At 46.5% G+C, this 26,746-nt stretch overlaps 1 protein-coding gene across 1 annotated transcript in view; it reads left to right on the forward strand.

Annotated features, from left to right (window-relative positions):
• Nucleotides 1-26,746, forward strand: part of POLR1A (RNA polymerase I subunit A) — a 75,326-nt gene that overhangs the window by 16,027 nt on the left and 32,553 nt on the right. The window contains exons 7-14 of the mRNA XM_065890976.1: nt 1,602-1,688; nt 2,980-3,085; nt 3,370-3,532; nt 6,122-6,292; nt 6,439-6,561; nt 9,210-9,440; nt 15,985-16,239; nt 20,876-21,067. Of these exons, the coding sequence (XP_065747048.1) occupies nt 1,602-1,688; nt 2,980-3,085; nt 3,370-3,532; nt 6,122-6,292; nt 6,439-6,561; nt 9,210-9,440; nt 15,985-16,239; nt 20,876-21,067 (1,328 nt within the window). The remainder of the gene's footprint in view (nt 1-1,601; nt 1,689-2,979; nt 3,086-3,369; nt 3,533-6,121; nt 6,293-6,438; nt 6,562-9,209; nt 9,441-15,984; nt 16,240-20,875; nt 21,068-26,746) is intronic.

The following is a 26,746-nucleotide window of genomic DNA, read 5'->3' on the forward strand; positions in this document are numbered from 1 at the left end:
AATGAAGCTGGATTTTACAAACGTGGAAAAAAGCAGAAGAGTAGGGCTTTTTAAATATAGATTATCTTACGATATTTCGAGCATGTGTATTCAAGCCAATGAAAATTTAGTATCTGCTGGGTCCTAGATACTGTTAGGTGTTAGGAACACAGACGAGTCACAGTTCCTGCCCTGATAAGTACATAAAAAAAGAATACTGAGCAATTAAAAAAATTTTTTTTGGCCGCCCTGTGCAGGTTGTGGGATCTTAGTTCCCTGACCAGGGATCGAACCTGGGCCCTCAGCAGTGAGGGTGCGGAGTCCTAACCACTGGACCTCCAGAGAATTCCCAAGCAATATTTAATTTCAGTGAATGTATTCCAAAAGAAGTTGATAGTTTTGAACCTAGACTGTCACATTACTTACTTATCTTTGTTAATCATCTCAGTGCTTGGGGCCACACCTCCTGAATGGCAGCCCCAAGTGTGATTTTTCTGTCTTACTCTGGGTATAGCTGATAAACATTATCCCAGAGTGATCTAGCTTAATCTGAGAGACCAAAATGAAACTACTTCTTACGCACCAGCAAGGTATTTGTAAGAAGAAATTGAATATACGTTTACCCATAAAAATATTCATCCTCATTTATCCATAATTCTGCTGTGAAGCTTTCTGGTAAAAGCCATGTGCATAAAGCTATTTATCACAGTGTAATTTATAGTAGTAAAAAGATCGGGATCAACTCAGATATCCAACTATCACAGTGTGGTTCAGTCACTCGGGAAACATCCTCTCCGAGGGATATCATGCAGCCATTAAAGATGATGGTGATTGGCCTGACTAGTGCCCTGGGCCAGAGCTTCACCTTCATGACAATTGTGTATTTTGGTCCCCTGACCTGCTCCATGATCACCACAACTCGAAAGTTCTTCACCATTTTGGCCTCTGTTATCCTCTTCACCAACCCCATCAGCCCCATGCAGTGGGTGGTCACTGTGCTTGTGTTCTTGGGTCTTGGTCTCAATGCCAAGTTTGGGAAAGGAGCCAAGAAGACATCCCAGTAGGAAGAGAGAGACTACCTCCACTCCAAGAATATTTAAGTTATTTTCTGGAACAGTGACATCTCTTGGGAAAATAGACAAAATAGAGATAAAGGACTAGGTTTCAGTCTGGGTTAAAAAAAAAAAAATGATGGTGAGACTATAGGGCAAAAGCTATAGGGCAACATGCAGAAATGCTCACAAGATGACACTAAATGAACAAAGTAGTACAAAATAAATCCACACCTGAGATTATAATGATCTAAAACTGTATAAACCAAAGGACCAGAAAAGAATATATAAAGGTGGTAATCGTGTTAACATGATGAAATCGTGGGTGATTTTTTTTCCCCCTTTGGCTCTACTTTTTTAGATTTCATACACTAGTTATATGGTTTTCATTACTTTAGGAATTAGATTAAAGGGGAAAAAATTCAGAGCAGAGAGTATGCTGTCCTAGAGATTGGTTTTTGTGGTTAGATTGCAGGCTTGGCAGGGTGGGGAAGAGAATTGATAAATCCCATTAAGGAGGGAGTGCCTGTAATTAACTTACTGTGCTCTGATTCCCCTCTTCGGCTCCAGGAATTGAGGAAGCTCAGATGGGAAAACGAGGATACTTGACACCCACCAGCGCTCAAGAACATCTCACGGCTCTTTGGAAGAATGAAGGTGCTGTACCAGCCTAAAGAAATAGCCCTTTGCTTTCCTGGACTCATTTACCCTGCCTTTTTATTTTCATGCTTTCACAATTGTGATTCTTATACATCTCTCCTGAAATCGAACAGTAGATTTGGGGCAGGCTTCAGGGTACATTGTTGTTGATGCCTTACAGTGTGGGGAAGGCATGAACTCGACAGTTACTGTAACTGAGCCTGGTCATTAAATGACAGCTGCAGGTGGGCATCGCCTAATACAGTTTGACATATGTCTCGAAGGTTCAGTGTAACTCACTTTATTTTAAATGCCCATAAATAAAAGTTGTTGTTTTTTTTTTAAGATTTCTATGGGAATTCCTTCTGTGAATCAAAAAATGAACTCTGTTTTTATTACATTAGGATTCTCATACATTTTAATTCCCTACAAATAGGAAAGTCTTCCATTAGTCTTTGAATTTATAAGAAAAGCCCACATATCACCCACCCTCTGAGAGTGTGTTCTGGAACACTGAATGTGACTGCTGTGTAATGACAAGCACTTAAAAATGAAAATCTTGCTAAGGGGATAAGTGATGTCAGGAAAAAACTAGCACTCAAGTTAGTATGAGTGTTGATGGCCCTGACATGTTCTATTCATTCTCTCTGTAGCTTTTTTTTTGGGTCACCAGACACTTGGAACACAGCTTTGATCCATAGACGATCTTGGTAGCATCTATGTGGAGGGTTTTTTATTTTGTTTCCTTTTGTTGTTATTATTTTTTTAATTGGGGTATAGTTGCTTTACAATGTTGTGTTAGTTTCTGCTGTGCAATGAGTTGAAACAGCTATATGTGTACATATATCCCCTCCCTCTTGGACCTACCCCCCCCATCCCACCCATCTTAAGAAGACTATTTTTTGATTTGATTTTTGTTTGTTTATTTCAAATACATTTTCTTATAAATACCAAAGTAATAAGTGTGTGGTGTGCACGCGTGCGCGTGAGTCTAATGATCCAGGAACGTAGCCAGAAGCACGTGAAAGTTTTTGTTTCCCATCCTTGTCCATCGCAGCCCCTGGGCTAAGCACTGTCATCCCTGTGGCACCCGTCTTTAAACCCATCATCTCCCCTGTGTGTAGGCTCACAGCACCCAGAGACTGTTTTTTTTGCTCATTAGTTTTTATAAAGACAAATGTGATCTTACTCTACATATTGTCCTACATTCTGGGATTTTTTTTTTTCCACTCAGTAAAATTTCCGTGGTCATCCTTCCATGCTCTTACATATAGATTTAAATGATCCTTTTGGTTTATTTCAAACACAGGATTCTTTCTGAATTACCTTTTTCTGGGACTGGAAGATGTTGGCATGGAGTCCAGATTCAATCCCAGTATGTTCTTTCTGGATTTCTTGGTGGTGCCACCCTCAAGGTAATGCCCTTTCATTGGCTGTATTTCACTTGACAAAGGCTTCTGGAACAATTGAATAATGACCTCTGGGAGAGGATGATGGAAGGGTCACGGGCACTGAGAAGTCGCGCATCTGTTCCACTCCCAGGTGGCAGGTGGTAGGAACATTTTCCTTTCCATTCTTCCTGAGTGCAGGAAGAATGTGGGTTTCTTTCTGAGTGTGGTGGTGAAGTAGGAGTGGGTGAGAGGCTGAGGAACACGCCCTTCATGCTGAGCAGCCACTGATGCTATGCGTCCTCCTACAGGTATCGCCCTGTCAGCCGCCTCGGGGACCAGATGTTCACCAACGGCCAGACGGTGAACCTGCAGGCTGTCATGAAGGATGTGGTTCTGATCCGAAAGCTTCTGGCCTTGATGGCCCAAGAACAGGAGCTGCCAAGAGAGGTGGCAGCACCCGCCACAGATGAGGTCAGGGCCGCCTTGGAGCTGATGTCGTAGTTCTGACTCCCTACGCTCTGGGTCCTGGGAGATGCCTGTTAGCAGTTCTGTACAGCTGTGTGTGAGCCATGGGCTTGGGAGGACCAGGCGAGGTCTGGGGGAAAGCATGGGTCTGAGCGTGGCCCCAGCGATCACGCCCGGGGTGACCTTGGTTGAGTTGCTTTAACTTCTTGGTCTTGTCTCCACTATAAAATGCATGTGGTCTGGGGTGGGATTTTATATGTGGTGTGTTCTGGGCCACCTGCTCTCCCTGGCAGCTCTAGAAAGACCAGTCTGCTGCCCTCAGCTCTAAGAATGTCCCTCCTGGGTTATGGTACCAGAGCCCATGCCACCCAGCTCCGGTTTTGGCTCAGGAAGGTCTCCAGCATTGGGGTCAGCAAGGCAGTGTTGTCATTTGTAGGAATTTCCCAGAATAGGACTGTCAGATTTGGGGCCTCAGCTTCCTCTCCAGTAAACAGTGGAGCTGAATTCCTGTTTCAGCAGGCATTTCCCGAGCCCCTTCAGTGGGCCAGGTCCTCGGTGGGTATAAAGATGAATCAGGCGCTCAGGAAGTTTGCTGAGATCACTGACATCCTTCCCATCTCTAAGATGCTCTCTGGATGCAAATGGGAAGGACCATCTCAGCCTTGAGTAGATAGTCAGGGCTTCCAGGCTCCCTTCCCCTGCTGGGACAGGCCTGTCGCCAGGTGGCGCCACTGTCTGTCCCGGACGCCCATGCTCTGCGTTACTCGGCCCTTCTGCTTGGGATTTCTTTGGTTTTGCTTAAGTTTTCTGATCTGCTGGGGCAAATGTGCTTTTAAAAATCCTCAGTATTAGAGAAAGGTGCCATCTGCAGGTCCTAGTTCAGTTTCAGAGGGAAGGCCTTAGGATAGCCGGCTCCAGTGACCAGGGCTAAGGATTTTGCGTTGACATCCCTTGAAACTAGGGCAGCCTTTTGTCCGAGAGAAAAAGCTAAATCTCTGCAGAAATGAACAGTGTCCTCTCTGATTCCTGAGGTCCTTTTGCTACCTGAAGTCCCAGTACCCTCCTGCCATCTGATTAACAGGGTGTGTTGTTTCTTCCCACACTTGCACCCAACATCCCATTCCCATGGAGGCCCTCTCACGCATCGTGAATGCCTTGTGTGGGTGGGCTAGCGCCGCTCCAGGCACCGAGAATATACAAGGTGAGACAGGGTCTCACTCATTTCACAAGTAGTCACATGGCCCTGAGTCAGGTGACGCCATAAGAAGTGAGTTAGTCTGACAGGGCCTCTGTCATCATGTAGGTGACCATCTCTCCCTGTGAGGCTCCTTCTGCCAGAACAGAAAATAGACCTGTCCTCTCTGTAACTGAGAAGACCCTGCTATTCCTCAGGATTGAGGACAAGCCCACTTTATCACTAATGGGTTCCAAGACATCCTCATTTACTGGGTCTTCCCCCACCCTCCGCTTTCCCTCCTCTCAGTGCTGGCAGCTTTCTTCTCTCATCTGACCCACCCTGGAGCAAAGGACCATGTGTCTCTCTCCTGTGCCCGTACCCAGCCCCTTGAGACCAGACAGTGTCAGTAGGTGGTGCTCTAGGGCAGCTTACTGCCTTAAGGCCTGTCACCTGGGCAGGTGTGGGAGAAGAGGAAGAGGCAGAGCCAGGGACAGAAATATTGAAAGGATTGGTTAAATATTTCACTGAGGCCTGGAGATCAGCCAGTAACTTGACATAGCCTTTATCTTAATTGATGGCACAGGAAATCATAAGGCAAGCATTTTTCCTTTTAAGAAATTACTTCACCTGCATTTTTATGAGTGCTTTGGATTAAGTTTTTCAAAACCATAAATAAAGCTGAAACTCCATATGAGAATCAGTTATCCCGCAGGATAACAGAGCTACATAAGAGTATTGATATGGGAAGAATTTCTAGCGTTGCCTTAAGAATTAGATACCAGGGGACTTCAGCTGCTGCTACCAGATACATCCATTACCTTCTTGGCTTGCACACTTTGAGGGAATAAGCTACCATGTTGGAGAAGCCCATGCAGCAAATAATTGAAGGTGGCTTCTGGCCAACAGTCAACTAGAAACTGAGGCCCTTGGTCCAGTAGTCCTCAAGGAACTGAATCCTGCCAACAGCCGTGTCCGCTTAGAAGTGGGTCCTCCCCCAGTTGAACCTTCAGATGAGACCCTAGCCCTGGCTGACTCCTTTATTGTGGCCTGGGGGAGACTCTGAAGCAGAGAACCCAGTTAAGCTGTGCCCAGATTTCTGACTCTCAGAAACTGTGAGATAATAATTGTGTGTCGATTTAAAAGGAAAGGAAGGAGACTTCTTAGAAATTTGAGTTCATTTTACTCCCAGAAAGAGATGGGCTGGTAAATAGGTAGTGGGGTTGATGTTTTGTTGATGCATATGGACAAGAGAGATTTAGGACTACTTTTGCCACTGATCTGTCAAGTTCAAAAGACATAAAGGCAAACTCCAGAGCTCATCATTTGTCAGAGCTCTAGTAAGAAAGAAAAATGGAACCAGGCCTGGCCTTTTTGAGGTTCTTCCATCACGCCTGTTTTCTTGGTTGTGTCTTGGCCAGGAAAAAGACCCTTCGATCGCTATGGACCGGTCCTTTCTGAGTCTACTTCCAGGCCAGTCCCTCACAGACAAACTTTACAACATTTGGATTCGCCTTCAGAGCCACGTCAATATTGTGTTTGATAGTGAGATGGACAAATTAATGATGGAAAAGTACCCTGGCATCAGACAGGTGAGCAGTGAGTTGGATCCCCATTGCTAGCCAAAGGGGGTAAATAGTAAACATGTTTGTCTTGAAGAAAGAAAATGATAAACATATTTGATTTTTTTTTTTTTTTTTTTTTGTAATGCTTTCTGTGGACTTTTTCCCCCATAAAGATCCTGGAGAAGAAGGATGGTCTGTTCCGGAAGCACATGATGGGAAAGCGAGTAGATTATGCAGCCCGCTCAGTCATCTGCCCGGACATGTACATCAACACCAATGAAATTGGAATTCCCATGGTATGTGCTGGTAGGTGGCGATGGGAGTGGCGAGGAGGGCTGGGGAGAAGGCACGTGGCCGACTGCAGTGGCTTGGGTGGGGACAGCCTCTGCCTCTTCCCGGACGAGCTGTTCGGAGGGGACCCTGAGGCCATGGGGTAGCGTTGCTCTCAATCCCTGCCTGGTCTCCAAATACCCTCTACCCACAAGGAAGAACCGCCTCCCGGGCCACCAGGAAGCAGACGGCGGGGTGTACATCCCTCCCGCCTAGCTTCTTCCTGCCTGTCTTGGCCTAATCTTTAAGCCTTCCTAGTGAGATTGAATACATGACAGGGATGAGGGGGAGGGAAGGGGGGGGTGTCTCCGTCCCGTGTACCTGCCGGCATCAGGAGTCAGGCCGTGGAGGAGCCCCAGAGAGCAGGCATCGCCCATCCTCCCAGATCCGCAGGGGTAGGCGGTTTGCCCCATCCACCCATTAGTGTTTCCTCAAGGAGCCAGCCTCCTTTTCTCACTCCCCCACCACGTCAAGCGGTGGTGCTCGTTAGCAGCGGCCCCTTAATCGGCTTCCTCCTTAATGGGCCTTGATGTCAGTAATAGAAGATGGTTTAATTCCCTCCACGGAGAGGCTCACTTCCTTGTGCACGGTCCCCCTGCCGCTCTCCTGGGAGGACTGGTGAGCAGCAGAGAGCAGAACTCAAGTGTTCCGATGGACTCCCACCTGCTGCCGCCTCCTCCCTCGGGCACACATGGGCTTCCTGGGCAAGGGCTCTTGTGGGAGGGGACAAGAGTCAGAGAACGCCCAGTCCGGTGCCCATGGCCTCCTGGGAACCCAGGGGTCTTTGCATCTGGAAGCTGGGTCAGGTGGCAGGGAAAGGCATTGGGAAGTTCCTGAGTCCGAGGCCCTGGGAGGAGACCTGTTCGTTGCTCTCTTTGGACAGAGGGCAGGGGCTGCCCCTTTTGGCTTTGGCCTCATGGTGCCTCCAGGGTCCCCGGCTGTGGGAGGGACCTTTAGTGTTGCTCCTTTTTCCACCTTCAAAGGTCCTCTCTTTCTTGGATCTGGGTTCATTTGGTAATGGAGGGACTCTGAATTTCCCCCTCTGCCTATCTCCAGCCTGCCCCAAGCCTCAGGGCCATGGTGGCCTGGGGTATTACTTGCAGAATAGCCATGAGGAGCAGAGTGTGTGAACTGCCTCTTGGTTCCTTGTGGCACGCCCTTCTCATCTAGCATTGTGGACAGGTGTTAACAGAAGCAGAGGAGGCAAAGTCTGGGAAGTAAGCTAGAGACCCAGCAGGGAACCAGACAGACTTAGCATGTCCCCTGTGAGGCTTACATTACAGCAGTGGAGACGCATCAACAGATACACAAGTATAGATCTTCCTCAACTTATGATGGGGTTGTATCCCTGTAAACCCCATCGTAAGTTGAAAATGCCATGGGTCGAAAATGCATTTAACGGACCTAACCTACTGAACAGCATAGCTTAGGTCTAACCTACCTTAAATGTGCTCAGAACACTTATGTTAGCCCACAGTTGGGCAAAATCATCTAATGCAAAGCCTATTTTATAATGTTCAATAAAGTGTTGAATATCCCTTGTTAAGTTATTGAATACTGTCCTGAAAGTGAACAACAGGACGGCTCTGAGTGTATGGGTTATTTACCCTCGTGATCACGGGGCTGACTGCCAGCTGCAGCTTGCTGCCCCGCCCTGCTTCAGGAGAGTATCATACAACGTTTCGTAGCCCAGGAAGAGACCTAAGTTCAAAATGGGGAGTACAATTTCTACTGAACACGTGTTGCTTTTGCACCATCGTAAAGCCCCCAAAATCCTAAGTCGGGCACAGTCTGTACATGTACACTCTGTCAGGCAGTGGTCAGTGCATTGGCAGAAGTGGAGTGGGCCACGGGGCGGGGAGGGCCTCTCACACAGAGCCACTCACGTCGAGACCTGGCCAGCATTTAGCAAGTTCCTTTACCTGGGACTTCTCAGAGTTGCTCATGTACTTATATGTGCCTTTTGAAGCATCAAAGGGTTTTAATATTCAGTAGCTCAGAACTCGCTTAACCAGGGAATTCATTTTTCTTGGAGTGTGGTGCAGGTCCGGTGTATCAAATGGAGCACTGGGTTTTCTCATGTATCAGGAGACCAAATCAGTTTCATCTCAGGGCAAGTAAAGAGATTTGAATGGCATGGCTGGGCTCAGGGCATGGGCCACCTTCAATTAGAGATGGCTGCTGGAGGCATGGGGGAAGTGTTGGCGGGAGAAAATGGTACTTGAGGGTGGGTATCTGCTGTCTCTCTCAAGCTAGCGTTCCATGCTATTTTCTGTCTTTTGGGACTAAATGAGTGTTATTGGCAGACCAGGAAATGGTGAAATTTTTAAATGGGTTAAAAAAAATTCTGCGTAAACTGCAACACTCAGATTACTCTCTTCGAGCAGACTCTGCTAGAAAAGGAGACCCAATCTCTTTCCTTAAGGGAGCGGGTCTGCAAAAATGTGGAAAACACAGGGAGGATGCTGCTTTACTTGCTGAAGGACGACCTTCTTGGCTCAGAGAGTACCTTTGCATCTTAGGGAAAAAGTAACACAGCCTGTTGAGTCGGATCTGGGGGTCCGTGTAACCTTTCTGCCCACCCTGAATTTTCACATCCACTCCTTGTTTCCAGGTGTTTGCCACAAAGCTGACCTACCCTCAGCCAGTCACCCCCTGGAACGTTCAGGAACTGAGGCAGGCGGTCATCAACGGCCCCAGTGTGCACCCAGGAGCCTCCATGGTCATCAATGAGGATGGTAGCCGCACGGCCCTGAGTGCCTCGAACCTAACCCAGCGGGAGGCTGTGGCCAAACAGCTCCTGACACCAGCCATGGGGGCACCTAAGCCCCAGGGGACAAAAATTGTGAGTAATGGGCAGATTTGGTCAGGGGCTCGGCCACCTGCTGTTGGCTCCCCATGACTGCCGGCTGTCAGCTGTGGCCTCAGTGAGCGCACATGCAGGAGTGCTGTGAGAGCAGTTCCTGCCTCCCCTTCCCTCTCCCCGCCCCCCCACCCCCAGGGGAAGCTGCCCCCAGATGTGGGTGTTCCCTAGGGCCTGAACACCATGAATAAAACTCCATTTGGCCATCCCATGCATGCAGCGCAATTCTGGGTACATGTCGGGGCTTGAAAAACGCTCTTTAATTATAACTCTGTTGTGATTTGCTGCCCTTGAACAGGGCTGCTCAAAGGGTGGTCCTCCGAGCAGCAGTACCCCTGGGGCTGGTAGGAAATGCACATTCGTTCCTTCCCCTCTCCCTCCCCCCACCCCTGAATTAGTCTCTCTGGGAATGGAACCTAGGAATCTGTATAGTAAGAAGCTCTGCAGAGGATTCCTCTGCATGCTGAAGTTTGAGAACTGCCCTAAAGGAAGGGAACATTCTGTGTCTGATAACTGAAAACTGACAGGTTTCATCTGATACTTCACTTCCGGGGGACTGCTAGTTCTTGCCTGTAGTACTGTGATAAGGGATCCTGAGGCTTTATCTGGGCTTCACCAGAAAGAGTATATGATGGATTAGCAATGTCTGCTGAGGACAGATGGGTGGGTGACATCACTTGTGTCTGTGTCAAATAATAACCATTCCTGCTGGGAGGGGTATAGCAAATAACGGCTAACCAGGCAACAGTGGCGGAAGTTGCTAGAGTGAAATGGACTGGATTTGGGATTAATTTATGGTGACTGCCCAGAGTCAGAGGATGACTGAGAGTGTGTCTCCCGCACCCACTTGCGCGCTTGTTAGACCTCCTCTTGCCCTCTGACACATCCAGACCCAGTGGCCGACTAGGTCTTCTCTTTAGTGGGTTTGAGCTCTACAGAGGACCACTGGTCCTTGAAGGAACTTTGGTTGGAGGACAGAGCGGGAGAGGAAGCCTCGTCACGGTGACCATTGGTCCCCGCTGCTCTTCACCGCGTCCTGTCCTGTTACTTCCTCTCCATCTCACCGCTGTCCCGAGGTCAAGCAGGAACAGGCCATGCGTTTTCTGGTTTGGTGGCAGGGGGCACATGCAGACGCAAATCTAATCACCTGTTTTGTTTTTTTTCTCGTGCATTAAGTGAGGTTTGTGTTCAGGCTCACGGGATTATTCTGCCATTTTTAAGTGCCTAGTGTTTTGCTAGGAGCTGTGAGAAAGATGCAGGAGAAATCAAGGTGTGTTTTTCATAATTTATGGTGAAGCAAGGCAAACACTGGTAATCTTCCTACTAACTCAAGTCGAGCATGTGAAACAGTCTCACAGTAGGACATTTTGGAGAAAAAATTGAGAGAAGAGAGCAGAGTGGGGTCAGGTAGTCTGCCAGCCACCGTGGATGAGATCCTGCTGTCTCGGGGTGGACGGCCTGGTAGGAGCACCCCCAGGGAATGAGACCATAAATGTGTCACCGCTGCTGAGTGGCGTGGTGGACACAAGGGAACAGCGACGAGGGATGGTGACTTTACCCACATGAAGCTGGAGAAGCAAAGAGGGCTGTGGGCAGGGTGGGAGTGCAGGGCGAGGTTGGAGTCACCAGGAGGCAGTTGAGGGCCAGCCCGGGGCTGCAGGGGAACCGAGGGTGAAAGCAGGGTGTGTTTCAAGGGGACCTTGAAGTAGGGGGGCTTGGCTGTAGGCTGAGTGTCAGGGCTGTAAAAGAGAGAAGGTGAGAAGGAAGCGTGGTTTCCAGTGCCCTGGAAGGAGGTGTGTCTGGGTCCTTCTGAACTGAGGTCATGGTGGAGAATCTAAGGGCTAGCTAGTCTCCCGTAAAAGGTAGAAATGTGGCACTTAGGTTAGGGGGGCATAGAGTTAAGAAAAGAAATCATCAGGAATTCCCTGCCAGTCCAGGGGTCAGGACTCCAAGCTTCTACTGCAGGGGGGCACGGGTTCCATCCCTAGTCGGGAAACTAAGATCCCGCAAGTCACGTGGTGCAGTCAAAAAAAAAAAAAAAAAAAAGAAGAAATGAAATTATCAGCGTTAAACTCTTTGAGCACAAAGTACAACAGAGAGAAAATGCAATGCGGGCCCCTGTGGAAGCAGGAGGCAGGTAGGGGAGGACGCCGAGGGAGAGAGGGCTCGCTCTCGGTATCTGCATCTGTCTCCCACCTGCGCTGGGGGGGGGTTCTTCCCGGTCAAGACCAGCCCCAGAGTATGTTTGCATCTCCCAGAGGCACTTAGTAGGTGTTTGTGGAGTTAAATATGAAGTTTAAGAAGAGTGAGGAAACGGAAGGAAGATGCAGATTTGTCCACATGAAGGTCACGTGTGACCCAGGAGAGCCGTTTGAACAAAGTGGGGGGAGCTGGGCTTCAGGGCCTTTGTGATGAGGCAGCGAAGCAGTAGCTTCATCTATGACTGGAGCAAAAGCAAAATGATACGGGGGTTTCTGACATTAGTGGGGAGTGAGGATGGGCAGACGCGCAGGGGAGCTTCCTTCCCGTGGCCTTGTTGCGTCTGTGGGGCTGGGGGTGGGCTTAGGAGAGGGCAGGTTGGCCTCACTGCACACTCAGGTCAGCTCGTGGGAAGCGACGGAATGAGTTCTCAGCAGCCGGGAGATTGAGTGAGGTTGGCCCAGTGGCCTGTCCCCCAGCCTAAGTTCACATCCCAAGCACACTGTCCCTGCCTCGTCTCCCAGCCCCACCTCTCGGCGTCCCATCGATGTGGGCCTCTTTCTCCCCTTCAGGCCTTGAACTTGCCATTCCTGCCGGGAGTACTCTGTCCTCCCCGACACTCCCCAGCCGTGGCCCACTCGTCCTTCTGCAAAGCCTTCGTTCCTCTAGGGCAGGGGTCCACAGCCTTTTTCAACCAAGGGCCAGATAGTAAATATCTTAGGCTTTACGGGCCACACGGTCTCTGTTGGAGCTGCTCAGCCCCGCCTGTGTAGCGTGAAAGCCGCCACGGCAGTACAAAGTGAATGGATACGGCTGTGTTCCAAAAAACTCTAGTTGCAAAAGCAGGTGGCCTGCAGTTTGCCACTTTTACAACGTGAATGGGGTCCCCCCCACGGTGTGTCCCACCTCACCCCCCCAACCCTCATTGCGTTATGTTGTCACTCCAGGTACCCCCATCTGACTGACCTCAAGTTCCTAAACCCCATGAGGACAGGGCAGGGTGTTCGGCCCCGTACTCTCCCCAGCACCCAGCATGTAGGAGGCACTTGGGAAATACCTGTGGACTGGACGGGTCCAGGATGAGATGCAGGAGGCTCTGAGGTGTGAGGGCCACATTTGACCTGAGGATGTGGCCCTGGGGCAAAGACAGGAAGGGAACTTATGAAACATAAGTGGTCCTTATATTGGGACCTGGGGTCTAAAGGTGATTATCTTTAGTTTCCAAAAATCTCAATGATGCCATATGTAATGTTTATATATGTAGTCAGATATGTGTGCATTTACAATTCATTTGTAAAGTAATTTTTTGGTTAATGTATTCCTATGGAACACATTAGATCATGACCTGGGCCAAAGGGCCGGGTGACGTGACTGGGAGGGACAGACCCAGGTCCAGGAAAGGACAAACTGCAAGTTAGATGAGAAGGGGGACGGGGGAGTGGAAGAAGCCATTTCCCCTGGGGGCGGTGAAGTCTCTGCCCCTTCTCCTGGGCCTGGTAAATGGAGTAGAAAGTGGCCAGGATGGTCAAGCCTCATTTCCCGGCCCAGCAGTCAGCCAGGAGCAGCTCTTTGGCTCCGGCTCTGCCCCTGGGAACTCTGACCCGGGCACTGGGGCACACTAATTTTCGCTGCGGTATTTATTTAGAGACAAGAGAAAGGAAGGGCCTCAGGTTTGGGTTGGCGAGGGGAGCACCCTGTGCTCCAGGGCTTCTGTTTGGATTGGCTGGTGACTGCTGGCCGGGCCTGCGAGCCTTCCCAGCTGTGGGGTTTGCTTACGCTGGAGGATGTCTCGAATTTTCGAGACTCAGATCCGAGGCGAGCCCAGGGTTCGGGACCCAAGCCACAGGTCCCAGCAGTTTCTTCCTTGAGAAGCTAAAGAAATAGACCTTGAAAGTCAGTTCAGGCTCCGTGACGTGCCCTAGGCAGCCACTCCTGGGAATCCTCAGAATCCAGGTCTCCTTGGAAACACGGACATGGGGGTAGGGGGAGGACGGGTTTGAATTCCTTGGGAGCAGAGAGACTGCCTCCCCGCTAGCTGCTTTTAGGACTGCCTTTTAGAATTTGAGGGGTGTGCTCCCTGCTTCCCTGAGTTGGGGGACACTGTCAGCCCAGCCGAACAGGGATGCGGGGAGGTGGGTGGGGAGCATCTCTTGTTGACCTCTAGCCTCTTTCTGTAGCCAGCTTTCTGATACAACTTTATAATGTGGACGACATAAGAAGAAACCAGACTTGGAGTAATTTGTTTCCCCCCAACCGGTTATCTGCTGGATAATTTAGGGGAGACTTGGGATGGGGGGAGGCCTCACTGAGTCTCCACAATTCCTCTGGGCTGCTAAGGGCAGCCTGCAAAATGATTGGGGTAGCAGTTGCCTCATGCATTTGTTTTTTTATTTTTATTTTATTATTTTAAAAAAATTTTTGGCCGTGCCGCAAGGCTTGTGGGGTCTTAGTTCCCCGACCAGGGCTTGAACCCAGACCCCCGCAGTGAGAGCGTGGAGTCCTAACCGCTGGACCGCCAGGGAATTCCAATGCATTTGGTTTTTTTTTGTTTTTTGGGGTTTTTTTTGCGGTATGTGGGCCTCTCACTGTTGTGGCCTCTCCCGTTGCGGAGCACAGGCTTCGGACACGCAGGCTCAGCGGCCATGGCTCACGGGCCCAGCCGCTCTGCGGCATGTGGGATCTTCCCAGACCGGGGCACGAACCCATGTCTCCTGCATCGGCAGGCGGACTCTCAGCCACTGTGCCACCAGGGAACCCTGCATTTGTTTTTTAAAGTGGCGTCTCTGTTCATCATTTGGGAAGCTCAGTAATTAATATAGCGTAAGATTAAGGGCCTTATACTAAGGTCAGCTTTGTGGGAGGAGGTGTTCTGTCAGGGGGATGTGACCAGTGGCATATTGATATTGGTAAGGAACAAAAAAGCGTGAGCGTTGGTTGTCTTTAAGGAGTAAAGTTACTTGTGGTTTTCATTCTCTTCTTTAAGTTTGTCTGTATTTTCTGTGCTTTCCCCCACAGTAAGCATCACTTGTGCAGTTTTTCTTGCTTTCTTTAGAAATAGTTGAAGATCTTTTAAAGAAATTTCATAGAAGTAGTACACGCTCGTTGTAACACGAACATCACTAAGACATATAAAGGTAAAGGTGATGATCTGTGCCTTACTCTTCCTCCCGTGTGTCCCTGCCTCAAGGAGAGCATAGAAACAGCTCACTGAGGATCTAAGTGCCCTTTTCCCTCGTGTATATAAACCCGTAGAGTTGGGTTGGGTTTTATTTATTTATTTTTTGGCTGTGCTGCGTGGCATGTGGGATCTTAGTTCGCTAAGGACCCACGCACCCTGCACTGAAAGCCTGGAGTCTTTTAACCACTGGACTGCCAGGGGAGGCCCCTGGGTTGGGTTTTAAATTGCCTCATCCTGTCACCTTAGATGGCACCTGGATTGTTTTTCTTTTACTGGAATACATTATTGCTGTCGCTTTAGGACTATTATAGGGTTAAGTCATCCTTTTTCATCATTACATAATATTCCATAGTACCTACCATGATTTAGCCACCAATGCCCATTCTGTGGGGCAGCCAGGTTTTTCCCAGTTCTTGCCACTGTTAACACTGCTGCATAAACATGCACATTCTTAGAACCTTGCGTTGACAAAAGGAAATAAGTTTTAAAATCTGTTGTGAAATTGCTTTCCCAGAAGACCATGCAATTTAAACTTATTATTAATTTTTAAGTGCAATAAAACATTTGCAGAGAGCATTGAACTGGGAATCAGGAACCCTGTGTTTCAGTCCTGGCTCTGCTGGATGAGGTTGGGCAAGTATTTCTAAAACGTGGAATTCATGTTTCGAATAACGTACACAGATGTGGCCCTGGCGGGGATTCTAGAGGTCTGCCAGATCCTTCTAGATCTGGCAGACCAGGAGTTTTATGGTTATATGTAGATACGCTGTCTTCAGATGTGTCTCTTTCTTTCTTCAGATTAATTCGCAGAGGAATTCAAACTCCGGAAAGGTTGTGCATCTCTGAAGAAGACAGAGATTACTGGACAGGAGCCTGTAGCCTCATTGGCATATGCCTCTGTGCCCAGAGCCAGGACAGGACTCTGCTGGGCTAGCAGCTGTTTCTCAGAGTACCAGAGGGGCTTAGTAGCTATTTCTCAAAGATTTCTAGGGTTTCAATCCAGACTAAAAGTTCTCCTTTTATTTAGTTGAATAAAACCTTCTGAGACAGACAGAAGGCACACTCAGCCCAGGCCAAGGTGAGCCCTTGGAATAGTAGCGATGTTGCCGAAGTCGCTGCTGCTCACCCTGTTCTCTCCTGTGCCCCCAGGTGTGCCGGCACGTGAAGAATGGGGACATTCTCCTCCTGAACCGACAGCCCACCCTGCACAGGCCCTCCATCCAGGCGCATCGCGCCCGCATCCTGCCCGAGGAGAAAGTCCTGCGGCTCCACTATGCCAACTGCAAGGCCTACAACGCCGACTTTGATGGAGACGAGATGAACGCCCACTTCCCTCAGAGTGAACTGGGCCGGGCCGAGGCCTACGTCCTGGCCTGCACAGATCAGCAGTACCTTGTTCCCAAGGTAGGTCTGACCTTGAGGCGGTTCCATGGTCATCGCCAGCACAACTTGGCAGTCCAGGTCCGGGCCCTTGCCAGCTCCTGGAGTCAGTGGGTGGCTCTAGGGCAGGGGCATGTGGAACAGAAGGTCTTGGCTTCTTCCGGGTGGGATCTTCAGTTCTCTAGTGGCTAGAGGCAGGGAAAGGGTTCTCTCTTGCTGCCCCTTAAGGTGGCAGGAAAGAAGTTGTAACAGTCATCCCAGAACGCTGAGGCTAGTAGCTGCATAATAGGTCTTGTCTTCCAGTCTGTTTGGATTCTACAACTTATTAGCCTCTGGCAAGCATTAGCATCCCAGCTGTGAGGGTCCCCGAGGTCCACAGATGACTCTGATCCTTTGAGTCTGGACAAGCAGGAGTTTTAAGAGACAACGTAACCCCAAGGGTCCAGATGAAATTCCCCTCCAGCCCATGAGGAATCTCCTCTGTGAACCCCTTCCTTTATGAGCCGTTTGCGTCACAGTGATTCACAATGATACATCGTTCATTTGGGCCGCAGTGTGGAGTAGTAATAATAATCAAGAGCTATGGCTACCGTTTGCCAAACACTTTGTCAGTGTCAGACACTACAAAGCACGTTGGAGGCCTCTCCTTTCTTCCTCCCCACACTCCTTGGGGTAGGTACTGCTAACGTCCACATTCACACATGAAGAAACGGTGTAGGGAATTCCCTGTCGGTCCAGTGGTTAAGACTCCTTGCTTGCATTGCAACAGGCGCAGCTTGCATCTCTGGTCGGGGAACTAAGATCCCACATGCAACGCAGTACAGCAAAAGAAAATGGTGTAACTTACCAAAGGGCACAGAGCCGAGGAGGAGGAAGGGCCAGGAACTCCCAGAGCCTTGTGGCTTGTTCTTCTCCGCTGTGCGGGTCCTGCTGCCCTTCCACAGAAGAGAGGGAGACCTCTGCACCCAGGAAGCACCAGAGGCTGCTCGGAGATGTCCCTCATCGATGAGTAACCTCTCCTCCTGGGAACTCCTCTTCCCCCGTCAAGTCCCACCTGGGGAATCAGGCAGGTGGCCAGGGTCCGAGCGTCCCAGCCTCGTTGCCTACCAGACACACGACTGTGGCTTCATCCTGGACCCAGTTATTTGAATATAACTCTCTTTCCCTTCTCCACCCACCTTAGCTGGCTGTTGACGAGTGAAGGGGCTGACAATAGGCAGGAGGGGTTTAGGGGCCCACTCAGGTCCCCCGGAAATTAGAAGAAATAATTTGGTTAATTTCTACTAATAATTTTACTAGCAATTAGTAATGATTTTACTAATAATTAGAAGAAAAAGAAGAAATAATTAGAAGGAAATAATTTGATTAACTTGAAAATTGGCTTTTTGTCTTTTTAGGTAAGTCATATCCGTGGTAGCTGTGACGGTGGTGGCTTTGCCACCGTCTGCTGAGGGCTCCCTGTGCCTCAGGCACTGCTCTGAGCAGTTGGCAAACATTCTCACTTAGTCCTCACGACAGCCTTAGGCGGTGGGTGCAATTTTCAGATGAGGAAACACCGGTGAGTGACTTGCCAGCCAGTGACGAAGCTGGGACTTGAACCCAGCACCGCTGGCCCCGCAAGCCTGTGCGCTCAGCCTCGTGTGTGATTAGCCCCGCTGACAGGCGAGGCTGGGCCTGGCTGAGGGCACGTGGCAGTGAGTGGCTCCCAGGACTGAACCGGCCGTCTGGCTCTCTAAAGGGAGTGTCACATTTCACCACAGGGGATACTACCAGCGGGCAGCAGATGGTTCATTTTTTGCCGGCAGAGTGACCTCTGGACTTCAGCCGCGTGGGGAGTCGGGGTGCTCCGAAGTTCTCAGGCCAATGAATTTGAATGTGCTATACTTGATTTTGATTGGCTAAGGTAGAACAGGCGACCTCATTGCTTACGGCATGACCTGCGCAGGGCTGGACTATGTAAGATCCAGATGTGCTTCATCATATGCTCACCTGCCTATGAGGTTTAGGTCAGGAGACAGGGAGAACACAGATCAATAAGCTTACGTCAGTAAACTAAATTCTTAAAGAGTAAAAACAAAAAATGACACTTCTAGGGGATGACCTGAGGGTTCACTTTACTTTCAGACAATTTTTTTTTTTTTTGGCCATTCTGTGCGGTTTGTGGGGATCTTAGTTCCCCAACCAGGGGTTGAACCCGCGTCCTCAGCAGTGAAAATGCAGAGTCCTAACCACTGGACCGCCAGGGAATTCCCTCAGACAATTTCTTTTGTCAGAGGTAAAGAGCTTTCAATTCTTGATAAATTTTTGTTTAGTCCTCAGTGTGAATGCCGAGGTGGAATCGTTATTTTTTTGCTAATGGTTATAAAAATGAAACATGTACTTTGTTGGCAAAGTCCTAAAAGGACAAGAGCTGGTTTTCCTAAGCCATTTTTGGGTAATTTTTTTTGGCGTGTCTTTATTTCCCTTTGCTTCTGTTTCCCTTTGTTCATTATTCTGTTTCTTCTCTATTTCTAGGTTCTCTTCCTTGACTAACCATAGTACCCGATTTAAGTTCATTTTATTGTTGGTTATATGTGTTTAATAGGTTTGGAGGTTGTCTTCTTACTTAAAATAGGAGAGGAATGGAACTTTAGCTGTTTCTTTTCCAAGAAAACAGTTACACTTTTCATTTACATGTTTCTCTGTGGATTCTTTTTTTTTCTTCTGTTTGTTGTATCTATTGAGGGCCAATGCTTCATGGAAGTTTTTTTAACAAGGCTTGAGACATAGTTTCCAGACTTTGACTTAGCTACGAAATTCAAGTCACAGAATACCCCAATTCTCAAAGCATCCTGACCAAAGACATCAATTGTAATGTCATTTTGCTGTGATATTAGGTGGAATAGGATAGCTGACAATTACCTGGGTTTTTGATTCAGAGATGGTCTTTCTGATCCTAAGCAGATTTAGGAAATTCAGAATTATAAGTAGACCCTTAGTAAATTGCTTTAATCAGTATTCCTCCCTAGAATTCATGATTATTGCATTGAAAGCAATTTAGCCATTAAGGTAATTTTTTAGTCATGGAAAAGTCTGGATGGAAAGAGAAGGCACTGACTAGATCCCATAACTTACAATTATGTTCTTTAAAGGAAAAAAGCAAAAGGGAAAATCTATATCTGCCCCCAAAGACTGTGGGATGAGTCAAATGCCTAATACTGTTTTGGGTTTTTCCTCTAAGCAAAATAAGACCTTGTCTTTGGAACAAGACACAGAGTGTGATTTTTTAATCATGTTCATAACTCAGAGCCTTCGTAAGAAGGGCCGCGTGCCCCATCTGATCTTGCCTTCCGTCTGCACCACCTATTCAGCTCATCTGTAATAATTATCTTTGAGTTGACGTAAAGCCCGTTGCCACAGTATTGAGACTGTTTAACAAGCATCCTTTTTATCCTTTGAATTAGTGCATGTGGTTACATTCCTGGCGCTTCTCCGTGGCTGCATTTGTGAGTTCCTTAGTTATGAAACATGGACATAATATTGGACAGTATTTAACAAATAAGCAAATGATAACAATCTGTAGATCCGAGGCGCAGGTATTTCTCAAGTTCCCATAAACATTGAAAAGGTTGCAAAAACTGCTTCTTAGAGAATGTCAGTGGGCGCAGCTATTTTTACTTTAGTGTGCCTTATGTTGCCATGAATGCAGACCTGCAGATAGGGTGCAGGAGACTAGGGATCAGAAAGGCTGTGGAAAGATGAATGTACCCACCCAACTGGGGCTTTTATAAAGGCCCTTGTTTTGACATCTGGTAAATAACAGCCTACCATGAATACGTGCTGCATTATGAAGAGACGCTGACAGCAGGCATTCTTTCCTTCTGCAGTCACACACGTCAAAGCCCTCCACAACCCTCTTGAGGAACCTCTGCCCGAACCCCACCCTCCCTGCGCTGGCCCACTCCAAGTCACGCCTCAGGCCAAGCTGCAATACTGCCCCTCAGAGAGACCATTCCTGACCAACCTCCTCACCCCAAATCTATGTGATGACCCATCCTGTTATTTTCCTCCCGTATTTAAAACTCTTTGTGATAATGTATCTGTCCAGTCATTTGTTTACTGTCTAGCTCTTTCTCATCATGAAGGATCGTGTCTGCTTGGGCCACTGGAGTAGATGAAAGGTCTAACCCAGTGCCTAGGCATACAGTAGGCTCTCAATAAATATTTGTTGAATGGATGACTGATTTAGAGGAGAACCAGGCCAGAAATGTGTGAAAAATACCAAAGCGTAAAACCAAAATATAAAAACAAGGACACAGCTAACAGCAGCCAGACCAAATTTATGCATAAATGCCAGAAATATGCTGGAGTAACTAGAAACAGATAGGATTATGGAGAGAAGGCTAGGGGGGCTGGATGAATTTGCAGCAGTTTTGATACAGAACAGTGGGCAAAAGGCAAAGGTGGGAGCTGATCAGGAAGCCCTGGTCATGTGCTCTGGTAGGCAGTTTGCTCTCAAGATGGGAAGCCCAAGCACCGGCCTGGTGCGGCTCAGAGACAGGACAGTACGGGGACGTGAAGGAGGGCTGTTGCTAGCGGGCAGCTCCCAAGCACAGGATTAGGAATTAGAATGCGACTTCAGTTTTTTCTTTGTTCTCCTCTTATCTGTTTTGGTTTGTAGGATGGCCAGCCATTGGCAGGGCTGATCCAAGATCACATGGTTTCGGGTGCAAACATGACCATTCGAGGCTGCTTTTTCAGCCGGGAGCAGTATATGGAGCTGGTGTACCGAGGACTCACAGACAGAGTGGGACGTGTGAAGCTCTTTCCTCCTGCCATCCTGAAGCCCTGTCCGCTGTGGACAGGAAAGCAGGTAATTGGGAGAAAACAAATGGTGGCTATAAAACAAGGAAACAGGCCACTCAGTAAAGAGGTTTTGGTTCCCAGGAGAGCCCAGGCCAGAAACAGAAATGGCAAATCGAACAATAGTCTGACTCTCTCTTTGATGGGGTTTTTGGGTATAGATGGTTTCAAGGGCGTGTCTGCTAAGCGTAAGCTGCATAGTTTCTGTCCTTTGCTCATAACTTAAACTCCGTGTCCTCAGAAGCCAGATATGGTGGTAATAGGCAGTGGTGCTGATGGTAGCAGTAGTTAAGGTTTGTTGGGAGTGCTTCAAATATGTTATCTTACTTAACCCTCACAACCAACCTGCGATGCAGAAGCCATCATTATCACCATTTAGCAGACGAGGATAATGAACTTCGGAGAAGCTGTTACATGCCCAAGTCCGTAGGAGCCAGAGTTGGGATTCAAACCCAGGACTTTCTAACACCCAGACCATCATACTGTACTTAATCAGTTATGTGACCTTGGCTCTGTCAGCCTCAGCTCTTCATTTGTAAAACAAAAGGGTTCAGGTTGATGAGCCCTGAGGTCTCTCCCAGCTCTGCAGTTCTTTAAATCTGTGGACCTGGGACTTGACTGCTTTTCAGTTACTGAGCCAACTTGTATTCCTGAGATAAACCTTACTTGGTTAGGAGGTAGTACTTGCTAAACTTTTGTGTAGAATTTTTTGCCTCTGTGTACATGAGGGATTTTGATAGGTGGTTTTCTTGTCATGTTTGCCTGGTTTTGGTATCAGGGTAACATTGGCTTCATAGGATGAGTTGGGAAGTATTTACTCTTCTTCCGTTTTCTGTAAGAGTTTGTATAGTATTTTTTTTTAAATAAATTTATTTTTGCCTGCGTTGGGTCTTCACTGCTGCGCATGGGCTTTCTCTAGTTGCGGCGATCGAGGGCTACTCTTCGTTGCGGTGCACGGGCTTCTCATTGCAGTGGCTTCTCTTGCTACGGAGCACAGGCTCTAGGCACGCGGGCTTCGGTAGTTGTGGCACGTAGGCTCAGTAGTTGTGGCTCACGGGCTCTAGAGTGCAGGCTCAGTAGTTGTGGCTTGCGGGCTTAGTTGCTTCACGGCATGTGGGACCTTCCCGGACCAGGACTCGAACCCGTGTACCCTACATTGGCAGGTGGATTCTTAACCACTGTGCCACCAGGGAAGTCCCCAGAGTTTGTGTAGTATTGATATTATTTTTTTGTTAAATATTTGGTGGAATTCACCAGTGGAGCCATCTGGACCTGGAGTTTTCTCTTTAGGAAGGTTTGTTTAACTAAAATTTCTATTTCTCTAATACATATAGAGCTAAATAGATAACCTAAATAGGTTATCTCTTTCTTCTTAGAGGAACTTTACTGCTTTGTTTTTTCAAGGAATTTCATCTAAGTTATTGAATTTATAGGTGTAAAGTTATTCATCATATTCCTTTACTTTCCTTTTCTATTTGTAGAATCTGAAGGTGGGTCCCCTGTCTCATTTCTGATGGTGGTAATTTGTGTCTTCTCTCTTTTTCCTGCTCAGTTTGCTTAGAGGTCTGTCAGTTTTATTGTTCAGAGAACCAGCTATTATTGACTTCCTCTATTTTTCTGTTTTCTGTTTCATTGATTTCACTTTGATCTTTATTTCCTTTCTTCTGTTTACTTTGGGTTTGATTTGCTTTTCTTTTTTAGTTACTTAAGGTTGAAACAGAAGTCACTGATTTGAAACTTTTTTCCTTTTTTTAATACTGGCATTTTATATATAAAATTTCCCCTAAGCATGTTGTATTTTCATTTCCATTCACTTCAGAATACTTGCTAATTTCTCTTTTTTTGACCCCTGAGTTATTTAGAAGTATATGATTTCGTTTCCAAATATTTAGGGGTTTTCCAGATGTCTGTATTACTGATTGCAAATTTAATTCCACTGTGGCCAGAGAACATACCTTGGATAACTTGAATCCTTTTCAATTTATTGAGATTTGTTTTATGTCTTCAAATACAGTCTGTCTTGGTAAATGATCTGTGTGTCCTTAAAAATAATATGTATTCCGCTGTTGTTGGGTGGCATGCTCTGTAAATGTCAGTCAGGTTCAGGTGATAGATAGTTCAAGTGTACTATATCCTTGCTGATCCCTGTCCATTTCCTAAGGTCACTGTATTGAAAACCTTTGTTTTATATTCACGTTTCATGTTCATGTCTGCTTTTGTTGTTATTGTTTTTGTTTCTAGTGGATGTGAAATCAGGTCACCATTGTTCTATCCTGGCCAGAAACATAAGTTGATTTAACAGAATAGATGGGGAATTTTGCAGTTAAGTTTAGTTCAGGGATTGGTGAGCTTTTTCTGTAAAATCCAGAGAGAAAATATTTTAGGCTTTGTTGGTCATCCAGTCTCTGAGTTACAACTGCTCAGCTCTGCCATTGTCACGTGAAAGCAGACATAGACAAGGCTTAAATGAATGAGCATGACTGCGATTCAATTTAACTTTATTTACAAAAACAGATGGTGGGCCAGATTTGGCCTATAGGCTGTAGTTTGCTAGCCCCCAGTTCAGCTGGTTATATGTATTTGTCCACTTACATTCTTTTTATTATTTCTTTTTTATGTGTCTTTATTTTGTAAGTCACCTCAAGTTATCTTGGACATAAAGGGATTTTAATTCTTAAGTAAGTGTCCAGAATTTATTAGGATTTTGTTTAAACATAAGCAGTGAGTTCAAAATAGAACCAAATAGTTGACAAAGACTGTATATCTAGAGCTACGAATATGTTCATTCCCTTCAATCTGAGAATCCAGCCTAAGGAAATCATCTGAAGTATAGTAAAAGATAACTTGAAAAAAGCAGTCCATGACATTGTGGTTTATAGTAGTAGAAATTAGAAAAACCTAGATACCCAGCACTGGGGCTAAGTAAATGGTGGGACATCCATTTGTTAAGATATTATGTAGTTGTTTAAAATAGTGGTTTTAAAAAGTTATGTAACCGTCTGGAAAATTCTCTGACATAATGTTGAAAGAAGAAATAGACTACACAGTTCTATGTGTAATCACAGTTGGAACGTGTTAAAAATGTATATGAGCAAAAACTTTGACATGAAAAAGATCAAAGTGATAGAGTAATTTGGTTTGTGTTAGGAATAATTTCTTTTTCCCTGTTTAACATTCCTGGCCTATGCTTATTTTATAATGAAATCGAATTGGAAAATAGGCCCAGGTTTTATTTCTGTTGCAGTTGAGATTTTTCAGTGTTTTTTGAGAGGTTGGTACAGGCTGTTATTTCTTTGCAAATAGATGAAAAGGGGAAGAGTGACTGCACTGCGCAAGAATTTGTTAGTGACTCAGTCTGATTCTACAGAGAAAAGCCATGTTTTGAATCAGGAATTAAGGAACTTAGCTTGGGAAGTTTATTTGTACTGCCCTAGAAAATTAAGTGTTAGGCTATTTCTCCAGGGCATTTTATACAGCCTCTCGAGTGGTTTTCTTTCCACCTAAGAATCGGAGGTCTCTCACCATTTGTTGAAAATGAGAGAGCATGTAAAGGAAGATTTGCCCGTCACTGCAGATCTCGAGCATATATAGCTCAATGAGTGTTCACAAAGTGAATACATAAGTCGTCACCTAGATCAGAAAGTAGAATATCACCAACACCCCCAGAAGACCCTTCCAGGCCCCTCTCAATTTCTGCCCCTCCCCAAAGGTAGCCACTCACCTGACTTCTAACACTATAGGTAAGTTTTGTCTTTTCTTGAACTTTACAAAAATGGGATCATAGAGTAAATCATATCTTTGTGTGAGTCACTCATGTCATCACATATGGTGATAGTTTATTCACTTTTGTTGACGTGTGGTATTATATTATATGAATATACCATTATATATTTGTCCATTTTACCGTTGATGGACATTTGGGTTGTCTTTGATCGTCTTCATTTGGCTATTACAAATAGGGCTACTATGACATTCTTGTACATGCCTTTTGCTGAGCATATATATGCATTCTGATGACTAAATGCCAAGGAATCAAGTTGCTGAGTCATAAGATCTACCTTCAACTTTAATAAATAGTTTAATAAACAGGTTTCCAAAGTGCTTGTAGCAATTTACACCTCTACCAGCAGGGCATGAGAGTTCCAGTTACTCCTTATTCTCAGCAGAACTTCTTATTATTGTCCCATTTCGTTTGGGTGTCTTTTATTTATTGTTTTTTCCCCCATCTGTGTAAATTTAGCCATTGAAATGGGTGTGTAGTGGTGTCTTATTGTGGTTTTAATTTACATTTCCTTAATGACAAGTGAGGTTGAGCACCTCTTTTTTTTTTTTTTTTTTTTAAATTATTTATTTATTTATTTTTACTTTTGGCTGCTTCGGGTCTTAGTTGCAAGGGATCTTTGTTGTGGCATGCTGGATCTTTCGTTGCGGCACGCTGGCTTCTCTCTAGTTGTGGTGCATGGGCTCCGCAGTTGTGGCACGCAGGCTCAGTTGCCCCGCGGCACGTGGGATCTCAGTTCCCTGGTCAGGGATCGAACCCACGTCCCCTGCATCGGAAGGCGGATTCTTTACCACTGGACCACCAGGGAAGTCCCTGAGCACCTCTTCATATGCTCATGGCCACTGGGATCTCATCTTTTGTGAAGTGCCTGTTCAAGTCTTTTGCCTTTTTTTTAGTCTATGCCATTCTCTTATTACTAGGTAAGAGTTTTAGAAATATGTTCTAGTGTAAGTCCAATGCCAGATATGTGTATTACAAATACCTTCTGCTTGATGGCTGGCCTTTTTGCCCTTTCACTTAATGCTGTTTTCTAATGATCAGAAGTTCTTTGTGTAATATAATTCACCAGGCTTTGCCTTTTATGGCTAGTCCTATATAAAAACTACTTGGCTGCCCCAAGGTCATTAAGGTATTTCCTTGTATCATTGGTAAGCAGCTTTATTGTTTGCCCATTCATGCTTAGGTCTACTGTCTGCCTGGAGTTGAATTTTGTGGATGTTGTTGATGTGAGGAAGGGGTCAGGATTCATTTCCTTCCCATAGAACTATCCAGGTGATACAACATCATTGATGAAAAGACCATTGTTTTTCCTCTGCTCTTTAGTATCTCCTGTGTTGTAAATCAACTAATTGTATATGTGTAGGTCTACTCCTGGACTCATTTCAGTTCCATCGATTAGTTTGATCCCATTGCACCAATACCACACTGTCTTAATTATTGTAGCTTTATAGTAAGTTTTGATTTTCAATAGTAAAAGTTTCCAGCTTTGTTCTTCTTCATGACTATCTTGAATATTCTTGGCCCTGTGAATTTCCATATAAATTTCAAAGTCATATTGTATATTTCTGCAAAAAAGTACCTGCCAGGAGTTCTTTTGAGATTACATTCCAGTGTTGAATCTTCCAAATTATGAACACAGTATGTCTTTCAGTGACATAAAAGTCTTGTTCATCTTTCATTAGATTCATTCCTAGGTTTTGCTATTATAGATGGTATTATGGGTTTTTTGTTTTTTTGGGGTTTTTTTTGCGGTACACGGGCCTCTTACTGTTGTGGCCTCTCCCGTAGCGGAGCACAGGCTCTGGACGCGCAGGCTCAGTGGCCATGGCTCATGGGCCTAGGCTGCTCCGCGGCATGTGGGATCTTCCCAGACCGGGGCACAATCCCGTGTTCCCTGCATCGGCAGGT

Source organism: Phocoena phocoena, chromosome 14, assembly GCF_963924675.1.
Source record: "Phocoena phocoena chromosome 14, mPhoPho1.1, whole genome shotgun sequence".
Classification (NCBI taxonomy): domain Eukaryota; kingdom Metazoa; phylum Chordata; class Mammalia; order Artiodactyla; family Phocoenidae; genus Phocoena; species Phocoena phocoena.